This window comes from Mus musculus, chromosome 9 (assembly GCF_000001635.26).
Source record: "Mus musculus strain C57BL/6J chromosome 9, GRCm38.p6 C57BL/6J".
NCBI lineage: Eukaryota > Metazoa > Chordata > Mammalia > Rodentia > Muridae > Mus > Mus musculus.
In genome coordinates, this window is record NC_000075.6 from 95,770,954 (window position 1) to 95,794,885 (window position 23,932).

General features: G+C 42.7%; 1 protein-coding gene across 4 annotated transcripts in view; it reads right to left on the minus strand.

Annotated features, from left to right (window-relative positions):
* Pls1 (plastin 1 (I-isoform)) overlaps positions 1-23,932 on the minus strand; it is a 92,665-nt gene that overhangs the window by 18,312 nt on the left and 50,421 nt on the right. For all 4 annotated transcript variants that reach the window (XM_006510748.1, NM_001033210.3, XM_006510746.3 and 1 more), the window contains 8 exons: positions 15,980-16,143; positions 14,537-14,666; positions 13,147-13,279; positions 11,417-11,498; positions 5,736-5,901; positions 5,513-5,655; positions 4,355-4,450; positions 2,565-2,760 (listed from right to left, as the gene is read on the minus strand). In XM_006510748.1, the coding sequence (XP_006510811.1) occupies positions 2,565-2,760; positions 4,355-4,450; positions 5,513-5,655; positions 5,736-5,901; positions 11,417-11,498; positions 13,147-13,279; positions 14,537-14,663 (943 nt within the window). In that variant the 5' untranslated portion in view covers positions 14,664-14,666; positions 15,980-16,143. The remainder of the gene's footprint in view (positions 1-2,564; positions 2,761-4,354; positions 4,451-5,512; positions 5,656-5,735; positions 5,902-11,416; positions 11,499-13,146; positions 13,280-14,536; positions 14,667-15,979; positions 16,144-23,932) is intronic.

A 23,932-nucleotide genomic window follows, 5' to 3' on the forward strand; every position in this document is an offset into this window, starting at 1 on the left:
TGCATTGGTGCAGGAGCCACAGTAAAGCATTGCAAAAACATATGTATTGCAGACTAAAAATGCTTTTAGATCGTTAGACAACCAAGGCAACTGTGTAGCTAAAAATCTTAATTTCTAAGGTTCCTGAAAGCAATATAAAATATTCGTTTTAATTTCCAAGTCAAATTGGCAAAAGTTTCAATACAAGTATATATTTTTAAAGTATGTTATTAAGAAGACAGAAGAAGAAATGCCATACTCCACACTCATTGGAATGTGTTTTTCTTCTCCCATCCTGACCATTACTAAGCACATGCTGCCGAGTAAATACTTTTATTCATGATCACATCAAGCTTCCTCTGTCATTCTTCAGAATAAATATTATTACTTATGATATATATTATATGAAAACCAGACCAAGGCTCGCAGATGTTACTCAGATATTATATGGTAGAAACATGATTTGAACAAAGTCTTCCTAACTATACGGTGCATGCATTTTCTTTCATCACAGCTGAAGTCTCAGGTAGTCTCCCTGTATGCAGCATATGTGTTTGGCGCAATTTGATATGAAGGAAGACTTGATTGGGCTTTTAAACTTCAGTAGTTCCCTAGAGGCAAAAATTCTCTGCCAATGAGACATACTAGCATATGAATTTGGGATGTGATAAGGTCAAACTTTCATAAAGATCTGTCAAAACAAATTTACAGAAGAAAATAATCCAATGACTCATCCAAGTCGAGTCATCTTTGGTAGCTTCATCAGGACATACATATGTTCTAAAGAGAGAGGGTTGATAGATATTCCCCACAGTATTTTATCAGGTATAGGAAATACTAGTGGAAATATGTAGCAACCATGTTCACACTAAAAACTCTCAAAAGCATGCTGAACACCAGCCAAGAAACCCACACATGACAAAGAGGAGAGCGAGCAAGTTGGGAAGGGTATTTAGCAAAGAGTTCAGTAACTATAAAAAGCAGATCATTTCTCATATGCCACTCTAAACAATGCCTTCTGCTGTAAGACACACAGGGATTTTGAAATTTTCCAGACTCAGAAAAAAAGAGTCTTCCTTTTGGCTGAATTTTTTAGTTCTGGTTTTTTAACTCTAATTTTTTTCTCTGCTTAAAAAAATGAAATCTGTGTTTCTGTCATTTTTACTCAGTTATGTATTTTGTAGAGAATATAGTAGTTATATGACAAGACTCTCAGAAACAGTGTATTAGATTAATTACATAATTATATATTTAACTTTTTATCATTATGATTAAAATATAATTTTTTAAAATCTGAAATGTCATTAGTTGTGATACTGAAATCACACAGTGATAGGCCACTGGAACTCTAATGGGACAGCCCAAGGTAAGACTACGAAGCCTCACTCCATCTCACAGGGAGAACAGTAGGAATGGGTTGTGGAGAGCACACACTGCAATGTAAAATCCTCCTAGCTTCCTAAATGGGGGAACTAAGTCTCAGGGTTGGCTCTCCCTCCCACAGTTCTCAGGACCACTGCTTTCACTCTTCATTTCAATATGAATGAATGGTGTTTGTGTGGGTGAGGATATGAGAATGGAGGAGAGTGGGAGACAATCTAGGTAGCAGAGATGAGGAGAAAGAACTGGTTATTGAGAACGCTTTTGCCATTAAGACAATTCATAGATCGTAAGCTTCAATGACATTTAGAATATGTAACGACAGTATGAAATGAAATGTGTTGTGACCCATAAATTCTTTCGAAGACACATGATAAAAAGCTAAGATTTGTCACAGGAGAGAGACAAAGACTTCACATCAAACCATGAAGTCTAATTGCTAAAACTGGCTTCTAATATGTTTGGCGCAATATCCCATCATTCTAGAAGGCAAATTAGGTAGAGTGAACATAATCAAGGCCTTGCTCTATGTGATTAAATCCCATTTGCATTTCTTGCTTGCAGTCATTCATTCTGTAGGCATAGTAAGACAACAGAGCATGAGAATGCAAAGCAGTAACTATCAACCCAGGTGGGAAGAATAAATGCCACTAGTAAAAGCAAAACGCAGAATGGATATATTTATAGGATATAGAAAAGTACTAAATACAGTACCTACATTAGGAGGGGTCAAATCTGCATTTCATGAAGCAAAACAGGAAAGTATTATATTATCAGACAGATAACAACCACCTATACACAAGTAACCAATATGATCATCTTTCATGTACTCTACAAACATTAAAAAGAGCAACAATGAAGCCAGACCTGCGTTCACACGGAACATGCTAGCAAGGATTACTTCTTCTAACAGATAACTCATTCTCTACATCGGTGGTAGAGTTACATTACAGAATCATTCAGGAGAATCCTTTAACTGTCTGGCAGTTTCCCCTTAACTCTAATGGAGAAATGGCAGCTAAGTACAATTTATTCCAGGCTTTTCTTACCGGCAAGCATACTTTGATCATTTGAACTTTTTGTGACTTCACTTCTGGACACACACATCATCACATTTCCCACCAGAGTCCCCCACCCAGGACGGTGAAGTAGGACATTACCACAGTAAGAAATGCACGAGTCAACTCAAAGCAGAAAGAACATACCTTCCAGTAAGTTGAGATCAATGTCATTATTGTCAGGCTTGTGTAGGCATGGGTATGTGTTAAAAAGATTCGCTACAAAGGCTAAGTTTAGCTTAGGGTTCCCTGAAACCACATCTGCAGGAGTGACAAACTGTCTGCAGCCAAGTTTATCCGCTTCCTGGAGCATAAATCCAGCACGCTTCAGGTCGTTTTTCTCCTAAACCAAGAAATACAACAAGAGTGGTCAATATTAAACTTTTATTGATAGAATTTTATAAATATAATACTTACAAGCAATTTCATTTCCACAAATACATCAAGTAATAGCAGACTCTGAAAGAACCACTAATCAACTTCCTTATTTGTTTTAAATATTTTAAAGTCTCTTGGGGCACTGGAGAAATGACTCAGTCGTTAAGAGCAATAGCTGTTCATCTGCAGCCTGTGTTTGATTCCCAGCACCTACATGGAGGTTCAAAACTATCTGTAACTCCAGTTCCATGGGCTCCGATGCTCTCTTCTGGCATCCACAGATACCAGGAACTTACATGGTGCACAGACATACATGCAGATAAACATCCACAGATAAAATAAAAATAATTTTTTAAAGAGATAGCTAAAAGAATAGCACCCCTCAAAACTGCAAATTCCTGGAAAGAAAATGAGCCAAATGACCAAACAGAAGAGCAAATGAAGGACAAGTGTCCGTATGACGACAGATGACAATGTGAGCCAAGAGATCTCAGGTATGAAGCAGGTCCTAGGAGTAATATTCAAAATGATGAGCTTCATACAAAGTTAAAGAGGAAGCGAGGATTTCAGACCTGTGAGGAAAATGTCCAGTGGAAGGGAAGATGTTAAAGGGAAGGTATTAAAGAGAAGCCAGTGAGCGAGGAACATGGGGCTTGCATGCTGAGGTAAGGCAGACCAGTGAGCAGGGAACTAATGCATTAGATGAAAATGTCACCATCATAGCTGAAGCTACTGTTGCATTGAGTGATAGGAAGTTTGTTACAGTTTCAACAGTAACAAACAATAAGCTGGCTCTGTGGACCATCATGAGAGCATTAAAAGCAAGGGCAACCTGTCTCATCCTCTGAACCTGCAGTTGAAAAGAAGGAAAACATGCAGGGTATCCTGGTGATCCTATAATCCCCGGCACTCAGGGGCTCAAGCAGGACTACAAAGTGAGTCCTAGGCCAGCCTGGGCTACATATTAAAAATGTCTCAAACAAACAAGAAGCAATAAGCAACAAACAGTGAGATCATAGAAAGTGATAGTCACTTCTAGTAAGCAATGAAAAGTTACCAATGCAGGCACCAAAATGGATAGCCTGTCACCATTGGTGGAGTGGGTGGTCACTGCTGGATGGATACCCTGTCACCATTGGTGGAGTGGGTGGTCACTGCTGGATGGATACAGTGTCGCCATTGGTGGAATGGGTGTGCACTGCTGGATGGATATAATGTCACCATTGGGGGAGTGGATGGCCACTGTTGGATGGATACAATGTCACCACTGGGGGAGTGGGTGGCCACTGCTGGATGGATACAATGTCACCATTGGGAGAGTGGGTGGCCACTGTTGGATGGATACAATGTCACCATTGGGGAAGTGGGTGGTCACTGCTGGATCTCAGTGTCACCATGAGATCAAGAAAAGGGTACAATTTTAAAAAGAGACAGTAGTGATGGCTGCACAGAGCGAAAAATAAACAGAATGCCACTGAAGTATGTACTCAAAACTGATAAATTTTATGTCATGTTTACTCTTACTACAGTACATAAAACAAGTTTAGAAATTCACTTACATTAAATCCTGAAAGATCAATGGCTACGGCAGGCCCATCATCTCGGTCGCCTTTAGGAGCAATCTGATTAAGAAGGTGGAAATAGGCTTTTGAATCCTTCAAAAAAACAGAGAAGAAACAGCACTTTTAAATGTGTAAAATAATAAATAATTTTAGGGAAAAATGTGTTCCCATGTCAAAACAAAATGGTATATTAAACAACTTAGTGCACCACTGCCTAGAGGCCCCTGAACACACAACACTGTACTTCAGGGTGTCTGGCACTGCTCTTTGACACCCCAGAACTTCTAGCAATGTTGCTGCCTATACCTGGAAGCCCCTCCGCTTACCTTTCTCACGTGTTTACATCTTGAAACATCAGTGTCATCTAAGGCTCAAGTCACACTCCGGGAAGGCTTTCCTGGCATCTCTAGAATGAACCGGTGCCTCCCTCTCCAGTCTCTATCATAAGCCGTGACCTCACTAGATTAAGTCATCTAATGTAGCCATCTCCAAAGATGGCTACTATAGTTTTTCTCTAAACATGCATGCAGCTCTTCCCAGCAGAAAGCAAAGGTTGTTTTCTGTTCCCCCTGGCCATTCGCTCTGACCAACAAAATGAGCTGAATGTTTTTGGGCTCTCAAGCTCCAAACCCCAGGGAGCCTCTGGTTTTTCTCTCTTGAAGTCAACCTCTATCTAAAATCTCTGACTATCTGGTATTATCAGACTGCGAGGAAGCCCAGAGTAGCCATGCATATTGTAGCATATACCTACACCACTAATAATAATGAATAGCAATGACAATGATGAAGAAGAGGAGGAAGAGGAGGAAAAGAGGAAGAAGGGGGAGGGGAAGAAGAAGAAAAGGAGGAAGAGGAAGAAGAGGAAGAGGAGGAGGAGGAAGAGGAGGAAGAGGAAGAAGAGGAGGAGGAAAAAGAGGAAGAGGAGGAGGAAGAAGAGGAGGAAGAGGAGGAAGAAGAGGAGGAGGAGGAGGAGGAAGAGGAGGAGGAGGAAGAAGAAGAGGAGGAGGAGAAAGGAAGAAGGAAGAAGGAAGGAAGGAAGGAAGGAAGGAAGGAAGGAAGAAAGAAAGAAAGAAAGAAAGAAAGAAAGAAAGAAAGAAAGAAAGAAAGAAAGAAAGAAAGAAAGAAAGAGCACTGTAATTTTTCAAAACTCTCCACCTTGATGTCCTGGCTGAAGTTGTTGATGGTGCGCCAGCCCGCATTGGTCAGATGGTAGTTCACCCATCGGAGCAGCAGTTCCTCAGGAGAGAGCTTCATCAGCTCCTCCAGGTCCTCGCCATCTTTTAGCAACGCGATCAAGGCTGAGCGGGAAACACAGAGAGGTAAGCTCTTCCTTCGTGGGGCTCCTTCAGCTGCAATGGGGTGGTTTTGATGTTCTCACCTTCATTCCTGGAAATCTCGATATCAGCAAAAAGACCCACTTTGATGATCTGCCAGAGAAGCCCCAAGACCAAGTGAGGCTTTCCTTCCTTGAGGTCCTGAGCACCAATGTTGACCACGGTGCAACCGATGGCCGAGGCAGAGTTCAGTGCTAGGTTCAGATTTTCCTGATTTGCCAAAAGAAATGCACGAGTGAGGGAATATTTCTAAAATCGTAACCACAAAGTTATCTGTAACAACTGATTGTAAAAAATTTTTCAGATTTTTAAACATAGCCTTACACGGCTAAGCTACTAGTAGTAAAACTCAATAGCTTCAACTGTCATGTACACAGGGCAATGAACTTCAGATTTGTGTCTCCTCAAGCTCTAAGACTGTATAAACCCCTTGCTTATGTTTGCTATGTTCTAAAAGCACCGTAAGTCCAGCATGTCCAAGACAATCGGCTTGTCTTGCCATTCTTCCCCCATCTTCCTCCATCCCTACTAAAACCACTTCTCACCCACTTTCTGTCTCAGTTGTTAGGAACAAGCTTTAATCTTGCTCCTTTCTCTGCCCTTCCAAATCCAGTCACTAGTTTATTCCAATGCCATGCTCCAAATACCTCTGAAAACATGTCTTTCTCCAGTGGGTTCCTAACTCAGACCATTCCCACATTCCTCTGTGCAACCTGTTGCCAGGAACACCCTATGTCAGATGTCCTGCAGGCGCACAGGAACACCCTATGTCAGATGTCCTGCAGGCGCACAGGAACACCCTATGTCAGATGTCCTGCAGGCGCACAGGAACACCCTATGTCAGATGTCCTGCAGGCGCACAGACTGAGCTAGGCATCAGGTTTAAAACCGTTCACACCCTTCCTGTCACCACTGCTACTCACACTCTCTCCTTCTCCCATGTCCTCTTACTTCTCTCGTTCTCTCTGCTCAAACCACACAGGTCTTTTCATTTTTTGAGTCAGTTCCCTCCTTCCACTATGTGGGATTTCACAATTCAATTAGTCAGGCTTAGCAGCAAGCACCTTTACCCCTGAGCCACCTTGTTAGCCTACCCAGCTGCTTCCAAACTCTCCTCACACATACCTAATCTGCATTCTTCTCCAAATATCCTACATCATAAGACAGCATCACCTCACATACACAGTACTCCCCTGATCCTACTCCTCTCTCTAAAATATTACATATCACCAGCCAAGCCAGGTAGTACATGCCTGTTATCTAACTCGTGGGAGCAAAAGGCAACAGGAATTCAAGGTCAGCCTTGGCTACAAAGCAAGGTCAGGGCCTGTTGAGTGACATGAGAATTTTTCTCAGAAACCAAAGCAACCAACAAACAAAAAGGACAAAACAATCCTCAGACACAAACAAGGCAATGCAATATTAATATACTTGCTTTGTTCTTGCTATATCCCTCCAGTTATGATTTTATTTTTTGTTCGCACTAGGGACTAAGCACCGGGCCTCATTCATACTAGCCCAACAGTCTACCTCAGAATCCCATACCCCAACCCCTGTGCCAGCTACATAGGAGCCCTCTAACAGCAAAAGCTCTGAGCTGCTGGTGGCTTTCCTCAGGCACTCAGGCATGAGGTATGTGCCCAATAAACATTTCCTGAATAAATGGATGGATGGGGAAAGGTGGGCTAGGCATAGAGGGTCAGGAGAGGGTGGAGCTCACATGTTTTGTGGGGCAATAGGAAGCTTCAGGAACTAGCTCTGGCACTGTCTCCTGCAACTGACCACCACCTGGATTCTCATGGATTATACTGCATATGCACAAACAAAGGAAGTTATTAATATACAATGTTTCCTTTTTAAACATATTCTACAGATATTTTCCTCTAGAAATTTCAGTACTACTGGTTTATTGATGTTGGGTAAAAAAAAATCTTTATCTGTGTAAAGTCTCAAAAGCAATTCTTTCACAAAGGATGATGCACAAGCAGCTTTCAAACTCATGGACTCCTAAGGTGGACTTTAGAATGAGCAAGCAGGTCTGCTAGGTCAGATACTCTTGGATCGTAAGGACATAACAACTGCCTCATGTGCTGGTAACAAGAGCAACACTGTAGAGATCTTACTGGAGTAGCTCAGTGGCTTCTTGTTACAATGTATGGACACAATAGACCTTGCTGCTCCATGTAAGCCATTGTATCTCCTGGGGATCCAGAAAAAGTGATTGAAGTCAGAGTCTGGGATTGCATTTTTAGTGATGAACCTTCTTGTCTGTGTAGCTCTCCCCACCGGTAGCAGCAGAACAAGAAGACCTTCAACATCTTTATAACCTCATAATTCACTTCAAATACAGAAGTGCTATCAGTACCTGGCAAATACTGTAAGCAAACACTTATAAAATATTTAATAGCCTCTGATGCTTTTAAATACCCAAAGCCAAATCAATACAATTTTAAAGAGATAGCCTCTCTGAAAATTTAGGCTTGACCACTAACAGTTTCCTAGCTTTTCCTTCCAGAGTATAAAGAATGCTTGGATACTTGGGACTTCCCCAGAAGACACCAGCAAAGGGGACGAGCTTGGTAATAAGGATTACAACAAACTTGATTTTACAATGACCCATTTCCTATTTGCTGACACCATGGAGTTGTGTTCAAAAGAAGGATGCAAGGGCACTAAACTGATTGTAATCATAAGAGCCACGACGTTACCACTGTTCTCAGTCTGGACACCGACCCACCCCACTACTGTCTATACAGGGGTGACATGTGTTGCTTCTCTTGTCTCCACTGACATGAATTAATTAGTACTTTGTCTTCATTAATACGTGTCTCCCCCCCCCCAAGAGTCTTTTCTATAGGTATGGCCTAAAAGACCCATTAAAAAGATCTTTTTATGACCTAAGAATCTGTCACTTCCTCAGCTCAAAGGCAACCCCCATTGCTTCTACATACTGGTCTCATATTGTGTTACTCTCCTTACCCAGTCTGAATCAGGATTATTGACTGCATCCCTTTCCATGTCTTAAACCATCCTCAGATCCTCAGATCCAGCCTTTACCTTCCCAGGTCCAAGGCATGATTAAGGCTTTGTAGATGAGGGTCTCCTCTTATTTCAATAAGCTATAATTCCAGCTTTGTCTTATCAACAAGTTTTGGTTGCAATATGAGGGCAATATGAGCTGCATTAAATATCAGCTTTTAAGGTTTATTGTTTATATGGTTGCTATTTTTTTGTTGTCTTGTTTTGTTGATGTTTGTAATACAAGTATAGAAAATGTCTTACATGGCATATAACTGGAGAAGTTGTCCTGTGTATCCAAGTAAATAGTACTTTGCATTTGATAAAGCCAGCATTACTGCTCTATAGGTTAGTAGAGAATAAGACAATTTCTAGACATGTTAAGAACAAGTAAATGGCCAGGTTGATGCTCAGTATATGGGTCCCAGGGACTGAACTCAGATTATTTGACTTGGTACCTGCTGAGCCACCTTGCCAACTCTCACATCACCTTTCTGTGTATGTGTGCATGTTTATGTGGACACGTGTGTTCGTGTGTATGATTGTGCATGTTTGTGCAGGTACGTGTATATGGAGGCCAGCGAACAACCTGAGGTGTCGTCCCTCAGGAGCCATCCACTTTTATATTGAAACAGAGGCTCATATTGGCCTGCGCCTCATCAGGTAGGCAGAGCTGCCCGCCATGGAGCCTCCGCCTGTCTCCACTTCTCTTACCACAGATCATTAGCTCTCATCACCAAGATTTAGCTTTTAAAAATGTGCATTCTGGACACTGAACCCAGGCCCTGACGCTCCCAAGGCCACTGCTTTACCAGCCGAGCCTTCTCCCAAACCTTCCTCATCTTCCCTCGATCAGACATTTCAGGGTCGTAAAGGAGCCCTGAGGCTGGGGATTTCGCTCAGTGACCGACCTCTGTGTTCAGTCCCCAGCTCTGGTAAAAAAACAAAATCACAGGAGACTCCTCTTCTCTTGATCTGCCCATTTCCCTTAGTTTTATAACCTCCACATGTCATTCATCCCCATTCAGCTCTCTGTAGCATGGCATCACAGGACCCTACTGTCATACGGTGGGGAACGGGAATCCACAATCTTGTCGTCTGTAACAATTAAAACGTCTCATCGGAACTGGTAGTGCATTTGTCTGTTGAAGTTGGTCTCAGTGTTACCCAGACAACCCTCAAAGCTCTTCTCCCCCTTGCTTCACACTCCAGCAGGCGCCAGCATCGTAACAGTAACTGTCTAGACTATATCTTCTGCTCTAGACCCTAAAGTCTTAAACAACTAAGACAGAGTTAACACCCATGGTGACGCTTTCTCAAAATCCCCACACGAATCCTCTCAAGCATCCAAAAGGCTTGGGTTAATAATCGCATAGGAAAAGTGTTGTCTCTAAAAACAGAACTGTATGATATTGAGCCCCTCAGCTCCTTTCTGTAGCTACTGTGAATTAATCACAAGATACTTTATGTTATTTAATGCACTCCACAGGCATGTTAAAGGAAGTCTAACAGTTCATCAACAGTAAGTTTATAAAGTCCACAGGAAATGCTGGATTTCATGTTCAGTGCCATAAACACTTACGACCTGTGTATTTCTAAAAAGGAAGGCAGATGTAAATTTTCAGTATTCACACTCATTTACTGAAAAGCCTATCACAAAATGAGAGAGAGAATAATCTTTGGGGGACTGTGTTGGAAACGGCCTTTGACAATGGTATTTCTACGGGGCGGACGCAACATCATGGGGCTGTTATCAAGGAAGGGGCAAGAAAGTCCTGTGCTCAGCACCAGGTTTTCCATTTCTCAAGGACGACAATAAAAAAGGACACCTTTTTCCCAGTTCAAAACCAGTCCTGTATCACTTTCTAAGGTCACAGTTTGCTTTAGAAGGAAGGCAGTATAATTTTAGCAAAATCAAGAATTGCACATTCCTGATCTCAAAGTATATACCTCATTATAAAATTTCTGGGAAGAGTCGGGGAATAATTCGCACAATGGTTTGTTTAGCTGTTTGGTTTTCAGTCCCCGGTGGACCTGAAATTCACAGAGATCCCCTTGTCTCTGCTCCCCAGGTACCGGGATTAGGCGTGTGCACCACCATGTTCAGCTCACTTATGCTTTAAAAAACTTGGTGAGTATTAATTGCTCTGCATTTGCTCAGCAGGTGTAAAAGGGAAAATTGAGGACTCTAAATTCAGACTCTGGTTAGCCTCTAAGGAAAGATTAACACAGAAAGAATAAACACTTTGTGAACTAGTGAAATATGGCCTAACTGCACGGTGCTCTCTTTGACCCCCAACTCTTCATTGGGCTAGCCTGCCACGTGCCCTGTGTGAAAGAAAAAAAGAGAGAGAAGACAAAAGAGGCAGAGTGTATGATGTAAAGAGGAAGAAGAGACGGGGATGGAAGGAAAAGGGAAGGAGGGGGAGGGAAGGAGGAAGGGAAGAGGACAAATGGACACTGGCATCCAAAGATCATCAATAAAAGAGCAACTGTAATGTAAACTAGCACTACGGCCTTTAATACAGAGATTTATCCAAAGTACTTAAAACCTTAATGGATTCTATTATAAAATGTAGCTTGGTTTCAATTCGAGACACTGGAATTCTTTTCACATTTTTTTAAATGACAGGTTGTGTTTAAATCCCCAGCACCACGGACAGCTTTGAGCACAGTCACACATTGCCAGCAAGAGGCAGGTACTCACCGACACCGTGAACGGAGTGAGCTTCTTCTTATTGATGGCTCTCTCGTCAATCGTATCTGGCTCGGATAAGTTGATCATTTTGCTGAAGAGAGAACAGGAACCATTTAGCCGAAACTTTCTAGAAATGTTTTTAATTCATCGTGGCAAAGCAATCCGATTGGTTACTTTAGAAAAGAATAGCCTTTCTATCTTACTGAGCAGCCGTTCGTGTCAGGTACGTCATTAGAAAACTTCAGACAGCTGTCTGTCTGAGCCCATCACTGCCTTCTACAGTGGCCCGCCTCCACTCGCTGCATCGGAATCTCCACTGTTTCCTCAGATGGAAACAGATTAACTACCCAAGACAAATCCTGAAACTTCCGGCTTCCATGGACGTCAACACACTATGAATTGTGTTGTCTCAGAAGGTGAAGGAGCAAACGCCTTGGTTGAGGACTTCAATAATTTAGACATTTTAGCGGGACAGTGGTGCCACATACCCTTAAATTTCAGCAGTAGGGAGGCAGAGGCAGGTGGATCTCTGACTTTGAGGCCAGCCTGGTCTATGTATCAAGTTCTAAGACAGTCAGGGCTACACAGGGAAACTATCTTGAAAAATCAAAAAGGAAAAAGAAATTTACACATTTTAAAAAGAAAAAATATGGATTTTTGTCTCTATGTTTCAGAATATAAAAATAAGAAAGTAGTTTTGGCTCATAGTCAGACATTCTCTAAAAGTTGGGGGAAGAGAAAAAAATATAAATGAAAACTAAAGTATATTTTATAGATACTGATTTCCTATATTTATAGGAAGGTTCAGGGATTTTATTTCCTTTTTAAATAAATACACAACACACACACACACACACACACACACACACACACAAAACAACCCTGAAGACAACATGCCAGGTGCTGAGTTAGTCACAGGTGCTCTGGGTATTTGTGATATGCATTTTCTTTGTAATTGTACTATATATTTTTTTTTAATTAAAAAAAATAAAGACACTGCATTGTATAAAGATGTGTGCTGGGACTTGGTACTAGCGAGATGGCTCAGAAGTTGAGAGCATTTCTTGGTCTTGAAGAAGAACAGAGTTCAACTCCCAGCACCCACAAGGTGGCTCACAAGCATCTTGAAACTGTAGTTTCAGGGATTTGATATCCTCTTCTGACCTCCACGGGCATCAAGCATAGGTGCTGTACATATACATGCAAGCAAAACACACACACACACACACACACACACACACACACACACAAAGAAAACAGGTTGAATTTCAAGTGGTTTTTTTTGTTTTGTTTTGTTTTTGTTTTTTAAAAAGAAGTATGCTGTGACCATACACCTGTGGTAAACATGACAAAGACAGATGAGCTCCTAGGAAGTTCACAAGGAAGTGTGTGCGAAACAGACAGAGAAGAGCAGAAGCTGAAATGAAATTCGGCTTCATTTGCGTCTAATGAAGGCGTGTCTTCCTTCTACGCCCCGCCCCATGCTCCCACCCCTGTCAGCACTCTCACAGAGAAGCGGAAAGAAAAACCATGTCAACATTTTACAACACAGTGACGGACTCTGAAGCTCCATGCGTTGTTATGGTAACAGATACGAAATACTACATCCCAGGGGAGATGCTGAAGACCACACAACACTTAAGTTTCTGGACAGTCGTGACTCATCCTCTGGAGAGCAGTGTCCAGGGAACACCCAGCGCTGGGACAGTAGGAGTGCACGGCTCCCGTGTTCAGCTCACCAGAGAAGGATGCCATCTGCCAGCGACTTGAAAAGGCTGCCGTCGTTGGGGTTCATGGGTAGGAGGTGGCTACAGTCTGCATCATTCTCCAGAGCTTTGTTTATCCAGTTCACAAAAGCCACTTTTTCTTCCTCTGAAAACAGAGAGTCTCAGTAGGCAAACTTCATTCACACCATTTATCACACTAACAAGAACATACTTGTTCGCTCCTGTTAAGCGAGAGAGTGAGCAACACTGTTGAACACTACTGAGATCCGATCAAAGACTTCGGGGATGGAGAAAGGGGATTCGCTGCACGGTAGACAAGAAGGAGGGCATGCATCTTACATTCGTAGAAAATGCATTTGGCTGGATATTCCCAGATGTAAACTGCTACTGAAATCACCTGAGTTAGAAACAACTCACGAGAGGCCAATTATACCCACCTACATATAGATTGTTTAAATCAGAGGAAAAGGCAAAAAAGAAATCAATGGAAATAAACTCTATCACCTAAGAAGGATATAACTGCTGTGATCTGGGGCTTATAAAAGATGTATTGGGTTAGGGTTGGGAAGAAGGTGGCCAGCCAGAGTGGGGGAGGTCCAAATACATTACACATGTGCATAAGAAGATCACAATGAAATCCAGTACTGAATAAAGTTAACATAAGCAAAAAATAACAAACACACATGTGCACACACATGAGTTGATGTGTTTCCAGAGGAGGCTCTTGCCTAACAGGCATAAGCCTTTCAAGGGAGTTGCTGCTACTTCGGGTTTCAAACTGAGCAAACGACCCAGGGATCCAATCAGATCAGACACATCAGGTGAAATGTCCCCTATGCACTTGGTGGCCTGATCAAAAACTGCATCAGTCTTGAAAAATGGAAGGGAAAAAAATCCTTACAATAAGCAAGAATCTCCCCACCCCACCCCCAATCCCGTTCTCAGATCAGCTCTACAAGCCAAGCATGTCACCATGGTGAGAAAGTCACTCAAAGAGTGGTGACGAAGGCTGGGGTATACAGCTATGGTACAGCACTCCCCAAGTGTGCCTGAGGCCCTGGATTTAATCCTCAGGGATCACTCCCCAAAATCCTTTACAATGCTCCCACCCAGAACCCACCCAGAGCGAATGCAAGCAGCATCCGTTTTGTTTTCGATGGCTTCGGTTTGAGACATACAGTGGGGAGACGTGAACGCAAGCATCCAGTGACGCTGGCATTTTTCATGTTGGCAGCGCTGAACTCGAGATATATTTAAATCACAGTATAATTAACTCTGCAGCTTTCCTCTCCCTCCGCCACCATATGGAAAAATAATGGCTTGAATCACAACGGCAGCTTAGGCTGGAAGACATTTACTAACGGCATCATGGACTGACAGGCCAGACTCGGAGGGGACATACCTGAGTACGAATGCTGGGTGCCCTCGCTGGAGATGGATGACGTCCCCCCGATGGCAGTGATCCCTTCCCTTTTGTTAATTATTTTTCGAAACGTTTTGCTGATATCTTTGCTTTTTAGCTCTTGCATCAGCTGGAATGGAGTACAGGTAAAATTGAGACACTTTAGTGACATGAACGACAGCTAAGGTTTGCATTTATCTGAAATGACACACATGTAAGCATGAACCAGGTGCTCTCGTGCTCGACGCCTGTATAAACAGCCAACTCTGCCATTTTACCGATCGCACAAAATGGACTAACGTCTGTAACGCAACCACAAGAACACATTACAGCTAAGCTGAAACTGAATACACTGGCAATAGTATTGTATAGCCAAAGTCTTTACTACTTTAGACCACAAAATCACTCTATAATAAAGACATTAAAATACTCTAGTGAAGGCAAACTGCTGCCTGAACGTCCCCATGATAAATAGGTGTTCAAGTAAATAAGTCAGCATTTGTCGGACTATCTAGAGCCTTAACAAAAACTCCCTCTCCCTGTCATTCCCTGAGCTCCACAGAGAGCAGCAAGGCTAAATGAAGTAATAATTTCCACATGTAACAGTCGAGATGACTCTTTTGTGATCTAATCAGATCACCTCTTCCTAGTTCAGTGACCTCCTGGTGGTCAGGATAAAAAAAAAAATCCTCTGTGGCCCACAAGACCTGATTCCTGCCCCACTGCTCACCCCCTCAGCTCTACCCTCTTTCTGATTGCTTGAAAGATCCAGCATCTCCAGGACTACAGGGTCTCGGGACACACTGCCACTTCTAATTGCTTCCCACACTATCGGCCCCACCCCCTTTCCTACTTAACTTCTTTCCTCCCAGATGGAGGTGACTTCCCCGGGTCCCCAGGTCCCCGGGTGCTCCATTACCCACTTCAAGCTCAGCCCCAAGCATCCTAGCCGCTCACTCACGGGGCCTGTGCTGCTCTACCACAGCAGTCACCACAGCTGGCGTTTCTATCTGCTTCTGTGATGCTGCCTTCCCTGCCATGAGGACATGCCACAAATGCAAGGACCACATCTCTTTCTGCTCATCACGCTGTTTACAATGCCCAGGACTCAAATATTTACTTAATAGATAAAGAATGCAAAACCAGAAAATTTACATCTTATTCAATTATACTACTGATCGATAATATTCAACTTAAGTACAGTTATTCTAGGGCCTGAATGATTGTTATCTGAACTTGATTTCCATTCAATATTCTCCTTTGTTGTATGATTTGTAGAAATTATTTCCACAACAATGTTATGAACATCATCACCATCATCATTTTGAAAGTGAGGTTTTGCCTGCCCTCTGCAGCCAGATCATATCAAACCTAACAAAGGCATTACTGAGAGCCTACTCGGGACAAGATGATTCATAACTAGGAAAGTATTGGACTACTCACCGACACGAACTCCTCAAAACTGATTTTACCATCTTTGTTGTTGTCGGCAACTACTAATATTTTCTCCACAATCTCGCGCACCTTGTACCCAGGAAGGGGAAGGCTTGCCTCCTTAAATAGGTCCTGAAGTTCATAGTCACTAACATATCCACTGTTGTCAATATCTGTAAAGATACATGGTAAACTGTCAAATGAAGGCAAGGCAGAACTCTAAACGTTTGTTTTATAAAGTGGGAGGAGCCTTTACTCTGGCAGTTCTCAACCTGTGGGTTAATGACTCTTTCATAGGGGACACCGGAGACCATCATAAAATACAGACGTTTACATTATGATTCAAAACAATAGTCAAGTTACAGTTATGAAGTAGAAACAGAAATAATTTCATGGCTGGGGGGGGTCACCACAGCATGAGGAACTGTATTGAAGGGTCCCAGCTTTCATGGTTGGGGGTCACCACAGCATGAGGAACTGTACTGAAGGGTCCCAGCTTTCATGGTTGGGGGTCACCACTGCATGAGGAACTGTACTGAAGGGCCCCAGCATTAGGAAGGGCGAGAATCAGCACTTTATTCCTAAATCTGAACGATACAGGGTGTGTAGGCATTAGTTACTTCTCTGTTGCTACGATAAAGTCCAAGACGACTTACAGAGCAAGGAGCTTATTTGGACTGACCGTTCCGAGGGCTAAGAGTCCATCAGGGCAGGAACAAGAGGCCTGGGGCTCACATCCTGAAGCACAATCATGAAGCAGATAGAGTGAACTAAAAGTGACCTGACTCATTAACCTCTCAAAGCCCACCCCTAGCAACTTCGGTCATCTAGCAAGCCCACACCTCCTAAACCTTCCCAAACTGTTACCTACTGGGTGCCAAGTATTCAAATGCCAGAGACCATGGGGCATCTCATTAAAATAATCATACTGTACAATACACTTAATCAAAGCACTCATGCTTAAATAGAGTTCATTTCATAGATTTAGAGCTCACCTATGTACTTTAAGTATATGGCATGGACAGAGCTCTGACAGAAATCTTTGCTTCAGAGAAATAATCTTGGGGGAGTGTCAGATATATAAAAGAAAAATATCAGCAAAGGTCAAGATGGAATAACCACCCAGACTTTATGCTGAGAAAATTTATAAAACGGGGGCTGGAGCTGGTGAGATGGCTCAGTGGGTAAGAGCACCCGACTGCTCTTCCGAAGGTTCGGAGTTCAAATCCCAGCAACCACATGGTGGCTCACAACTATCCGTAACGAGATCTGACTCCCTCTTCAGGAGTGTCTGAAGACAGCTACAGTGTACTTACATATAACCAATAAATAAATCTAAAAAAAAATGCTTTTAAAAAAAATGGGGGCTAAAATGATGGCTCAGTGGCTAAGAACATGTGTTGTTCTTGCAGAGGACTGGGGTTCAATTCCCAGCACCCACATGGTAGCTCATAATTATCTGTAACTCCAGTTCTAGGAGATCCAATGCCCTCTTCTGACCTTCAAGGATACCAGGCATGTATCTGGTACTTATACATGCATGCAGGCAAGACATTCACATACATAAATAGGTTAAGTAAATAAAAAAGAGTGTTAGCCCAGCCATAGTGCATATCTTTATTCCCACCACTCTGGAGGCAGAGGAAGGAGGATTTCTGTGAGTTTAAGGCCATCCTAGTCTACAGATGGAGTTTTAGGACAACCAGGGCTACACAAAGAAACCCTGTCTTGAAATATCAAGCACACACACACACACACACACACACACACAGGCCCCACATTCCTTACATAATATCTATCTGTTGCATATAAAACACATGTAATCATTTTACTTGTTGATAATTTATTGCTTGTATATATTTCTCATACTGTTACATATGTTTAATCATGTTTGATAACATTTTGGGATCAGGTGTTAAAGAAATTTCACCCCTATATTTGGACTTCTGGAAATACACTTCTGAATGGTTTCATGTTATCACTAAGGTGGCCTTGGGCAGGTGGCAGGGTTCCCTAGAGACTGGGAGCACCTCTGGGCTCCAAACAAAGAGAGCACAAAACAATTCTGCTTAGTTGGCAACACATCAAGCTGCCATCTTGAGTGTTCTGGCAATGGCATGGCCGTCAGCTCACACAGAATCTTGTCAGAGTCCAGAGTGCCACCATTACACCAGAGAAGTACATACGTGAAGCTCCATCTTCATGTCACCTTGACTAGATTTAGAAATGGGAGTGCATCTCTGGGTGTGCCTTGGAGGGTGTTTCCTCAAAGGCTTACCTGAGAAGGGAAGGCCCATCCTAGCTGTGGCCAGTGCCTCTCCAGGCTGAGTGAGAGAAGGATGTGAGCTGACTTCAGCTGTGCACACATCCTGCGCACATCCATTTACAGCCCCCACTTCTTGTTTGATTTTCACTTCTTGCACTTTCCTCTTTTCTGAAGCATTCTCTCCCCTCCTGTCTAGTTTCATTTGTCTTCTGCTTTTCCTTTTCCTGTCCCCTTTCCCTTAGCTCACTAATTTACTATTTCCACGTTTGAGTAATATATTAACTTCATCCAACACTACACATTGGTTTTGCCATTTTCTATCTTATTCCTTACTGATGCACTGGTGGGCTCTAACTATATTTCTGTCCCTTATATTGCTTGGTGTGGTTTTTGTTGTTAAAGCAGTTTGTTTTCTCTGGCTGATGCTGGAGTATCATCGTGAGCCCTCAGGTGTAGGATGCTCAGTAAAAACATCCCCAAATAAGAAGAAGAGATATTCAACCCAACACACATGTCACAGCATCAAAGAAACAGTTAAAAGGGGGCAAGATAACATGGTGTCTCTAAAAGATCATAACTACCCAACTACTGCATTCAAAGGTGCTGAAGTGGGGGTGATTAATTTTAGATGAAAATCTCCTAAGTTTACTAGGCAAGAAAACGGTCAGTGGCCTTAGATAGGATTATAAACAAGCAGGTGGAGGAAAACCGGAAGGGAGGAAGGGAAGAATGGAGGGAAAGAGAGGGGGAAAAGAAGGAGGGAAGAAAGGGAGGAAGGAAGGAAGGAAGGAAGGAAGGGAGGGAGGGAGGGAGGGAGGGAGGGAGGGGAGGGGAGGGGAGGGGAGGGGAGGGGAGGGGAGGGAGAAGGGGAAGGGAAGGGAGGGGAAAGGGAAGGAAAGGAAACGAAGAAAATCAATTCCGAACATAAAGAAAACCCCTCAACACTGAGGGCCAAGTCAGTAGAGTAAGGTACCAATATGTAGAAAAAGGCAACAGAGAGGAAAGAAAGTCGCAAAAATATTAATGGATGGGGCAGACACTAAATGAATAGAAATTCTGGAATCTGAAAACTTTATGAACCAAATAAAAAATGTAGTATAAAGCACCCATTGGCAATAGACTCAACCATGCAGAAGGAAGAAAACCAAGGATGGATAATGACGTCAATAAAGTATGACAGTCAAACATTAACAAATGCAGAGAGGGAGAGCGGATGACCACACGTCGAAGAACTCTAAGGTAAGATTAAAGAGTAAACCCAATAACCCACAGAGTAGAAGCTCAGATAAGAATTAAAGAAAGAATCTATCAACAAAATTCTAACAAGCAATTCCCTAAGTCTATAGAAAGAAATGGACATCCAATCACAAGAGACATTGAGAACCCCCAAAGAAGCAGGATGATAAAAAAAATGTCTCCTTAATATATTTCAGCCAAGATGTTAAAATTGAAATATTAAAATCTGTGAGGAAAAAATAGCAACTCATCTATAAAAAAAATACATCAGAATAACATGAAATTTCTTACTGTACCCCTAAAAGCTAGGAAGCATTATTTCAAGTCTGTAAAGTAAATCACTGCCAACTAAGGATGCTATCTCCAGCAGAGCTATCTATCAATGAAAACTGATGCAGAAATAAGGACCTTTCAAGACAAGCACAAACTAAGGCAGTTCACTGACCATCAATCCAGCAGTGCAGAAAACACTTCGAGGGATGCTGTGCAAAGAGAGAAAAGAGAAGCCTAGCAGTAGTGCACACCTTTAATCCCAGCACTCGAAGGCAGAGACAGGTGGATCCGACTACATGGACAGCCTGGTGTAGAGAGTGAGTTCCAGGACAGCCGGGGCTACACAGAGAAACCCTGTCTTGAGGGCTGAGCACAGAAAAAGAAGCTTAGTGAGAGCTAAGGATAACAAAAGAGAACTAGGAAGCCCAACACAGTAATCCCTAATACCAATAGGGCAAAAAGAGAGAGGGAGTGGGAAGAGGGGGGGTGAGGGAGAGGGAGAGGGGAGGAAAGAGGGGGGAGAGAGAAAAAACACTTGAGAAACAACTGGCTCACAGGAATTATCAAACTTAAATAATCTTAAAAGGAAATGGTTCCAAATTCCAAAAAAGCAGTCTAGTTAACCAAGTTTCCCCCACCCCAAAATCCAATCATTTGCTATTTCCAAAGATCATAGCTCACTGGCAAAAATGCATCCACAGTCAGACAGATAAAAAAATGTCAACCTATCAAACACATAGGAAATCAAATACAAACCGGCATAACTACTTCCACATCTGGTAAAGTAGATTTCAAACCAAATTATTCAGAAAAGATAAAGAATATAGCTACAAATTAATAAAGGGAACCATTTATCAAAATTATAAATTTTATGTATATATATGTATACACACACACACATATATATGTATGTATACATACATATATATATATATATATATATATATATATAGAGAGAGAGAGAGAGAGAGAGAGAGAACAAATACATAAACCTAACCAAGAAGACAAAGATCTCTATAGTGAAAACCTGGAAACAATCAAGAATGAGTCTGAAGACAGGAGATAGTGGAAAGACGGGTCATGCTCATGGGTAGCAGAATTAATATAAAAACGACTGAATCACTCAGAAACAGTCTATGTATTCAGTGCAACCTCTATCAAAATTCCAATGACAATCTTTACAGAACCACAAAAGAATAATCTTTTTTGGGTTTTTTGTTGTTGTTGTTGTTGTTGTTTTTTGTTTGGTTGGTTTTTGGTTTTTTTCGAGACAGGGTTTCTCTGTGTAGCCCTGGCTGTCCTGGAGCTCACTCTGTAGACCAGGCTGGCCTTGAACTCAGAAATCTACCTGCCTCTACCTCCCAAATGCTGGGATTAAAGGCATGCGCCACCACTGCCCAGCCAAAAGAACAATCTCAAAACTCAAATGAAAACACAAAACACTTTTAATATCCCAATCAGTCCTGAAGAGAAGGAGCAGTGCTGGGGGCCGTACAGTAGCTTACCTCAAACTACACTACCGAGCCATAGTATCTGAAACGGGAACTGGCCCAAAAGCTGACAAACCCACTAATGAAATGGAATTCGGGTCCTAGAAGTAAACTCATACACCTATAGCTCCCAAGCTTTGACCGCAGACTGAAATCACTAGACGGAGACAAAGGTACAACAATTTGAGACAGGCAAAGGGCTTGAATATAGATTTCTCTCTAGAGAAAGCATACCAGGCACTGTAAGAAATTTGTTCCATCTCTGTACTCGCTTGGGAAACACAAAACTACAACAAGATTCTGCTTGTAACCATAAGGGTGGTTGGTACAAAGCAGACTATAGCAACAGAGCAGACAGTGGTAAGGATGGGCAGAAGTGAGAACAACTGTACCATGTTGGTGGGGATAGAAAGGAGCACCCCCACATTGAAAAGGAGTTAGCTGTACCCCAGCAATCGATTGTGGATGCAAGAGCACCCTGTAAGTCCACATACGGAGGACACCCAGAACTGACAATGGATCTCGAGCAGTTATTTGTGCACCTGAGTTCACAACAACATGATTCAAAACAACCAGGAACTCGAAAGGCTACCAATGACAGCACAGGTGAGCAAAATGCTGCTGTTGTGCACACAATAGAACACTATTCAGGCTTTAAAAGGAAAGGCAGTTGTGACGCGTGCTACATCATAAAGGCACAGCTACTGGATGACTCCACTTGGGCAAGGTCCCTACAAGAGGAAGATTCAGTCAGAAAGGACAATGGTGGTTTCCAGGGGCTGGGGGAGAGGGACCTGGGAGCAGCTGTTTAACAGATGTGGAGTTCTTTTTTTTGTTTGTTTGTTTTTTTGTTTTTTTTTAATTAGGTATTTTCCTCGTTTACATTTTCAATGCTATCCCAAAGGTCCCCCATACCCACCCCCCCAATCCCCTACCCACCCACTCCCCCTTTTTGGCCCTGGCTTTCCCCTGTACTGGGGCATACAACGTTTGCAAGTCCAATGGGCCTCTCTTTGCAGTGATGGCCGACTAGGCCATCTTTTGATACATATGCAGCTAAAGACAAGAGCTCCCAGGTACTGGTTAGTTCATATTGTTGTTCCACCTATAGGGTTGCAGATCCCTTTAGCTCCTTGGGTAATTTCTCTAGCTCCTCCATTAGGGGCCGTGTGACCCATCCAATAGCTGACTGTGATCATCCACTTCTGTGTTTGCTAGGCCCCGGCATAGTCTCACAAGAGAGAGCTATATCTGGGTCCTTTCAGCAAAATCTTGCTAGTGTATGCAATGGTGTCAGCATTTGGAAGCTGATTATGGGATGGATCCCTGCATATGGCAATGACTAGATGGTCGTTCTAGTGCGACAAGATGAAGGAGAGTAAGTGAATGGACTTGCTCCCACTGAACTGGCCACTCAAGATGAGCAGAATGCTCTGGTGTGTTTTAACCCGGTTTTAAAAAGAAAACAGGGCAGACATATTTTTAACTGCCCACTTTCCACAGTGACCTGAAAATACCCCTTCCAGTCAGGCTGTGCGGTGTGTTCTGCCTCTGGAGGAGTTGTCTGGGCTTCCTGAGCTGAAGAATCCCCGTTTCTCTCGTAAAAGGTCAGCAAGGCCACGTTCTGCCAGCGTTAGCGGCTCCCTCAAAGAGCAAACGATCTTACTGTCAAAATTATTCCATTGGTGGACTGTCTGTTCAAAATACCATTAATTAAATATTGCAAGATTATGTTTCCGTGAGTCAGAAAGATTAAAGTTGGCACGCTCGACGAAGAAAACAGGTTGCTAACTCATTTCACTGAGACCCAGAAAGGGGCGCTCTCCTTCCAGGCACCCGTACAGTGACCAGGGCGCAAGCTGGCAGAACCACTTTATTACCTGGTTCCGAGTACCTAAAATAAGAGAGAACATTTCAGTAACTCCCCAATTCTTGGCTTGGAAAAAATGCTGAGCACTGCAGACAATATTCTAAGACATTTATTGCTGATGGCTTTCTGCAAATCATGCCACATTCACGTGATGTTACAGTGACAAAGGGGAACAAGTCCACTCCCCTCTCCAGGCCCACGAGGAAGGCTCGGGGAGTTTTACCAGTGCTTGTTTACACACTGGTGATTTGTGGGTCGCTTTTAAAAGACAAGACAAGTTACATTTTTAAAAATGACAATAATTAATAGTAATAATCATTATTATTATCATCATACTGTAAGGTTAGCCCTATGGAAGTTTTGGTCATTGCTCAGGAGGCTGGCGAGAGGCCCAGGCGTGAGACCGACCATCTGTGGCCACATCCTCCCTGCTCCACCATCTCTTGCTTTCCAAGCAGCGGATTGTTCCCCAAGAACTCCGCTGAGGAAGGGCGGTGAGCTTGCTCAGGCTCAGTGTCTGCTGACTGAGCTCAGGGTTCAGAGTTCACTTGCTACCTGCATACATTTACAAACTGAAGCAAAGGAAGAAGGGAGGGAGGGAGGGAGGGAGGGAGGGAGGGAGGGAGGGAGGGATTCTCCTAGTTTACCGAAGTTTTTTTTTTTTTAAAGATTTATTTATTTATTATATGTAAGTACACTGTAGCTGTCTTCAGACACTCCAGAAGAGGGCATCAGATTTTGTTATGGATGGTTGTGAGCCACCATGTGGTTGCTGGGATTTGAACTCGGGACCTTCAGAAGAGCAGTCGGCGCTCTTAACCACTGAG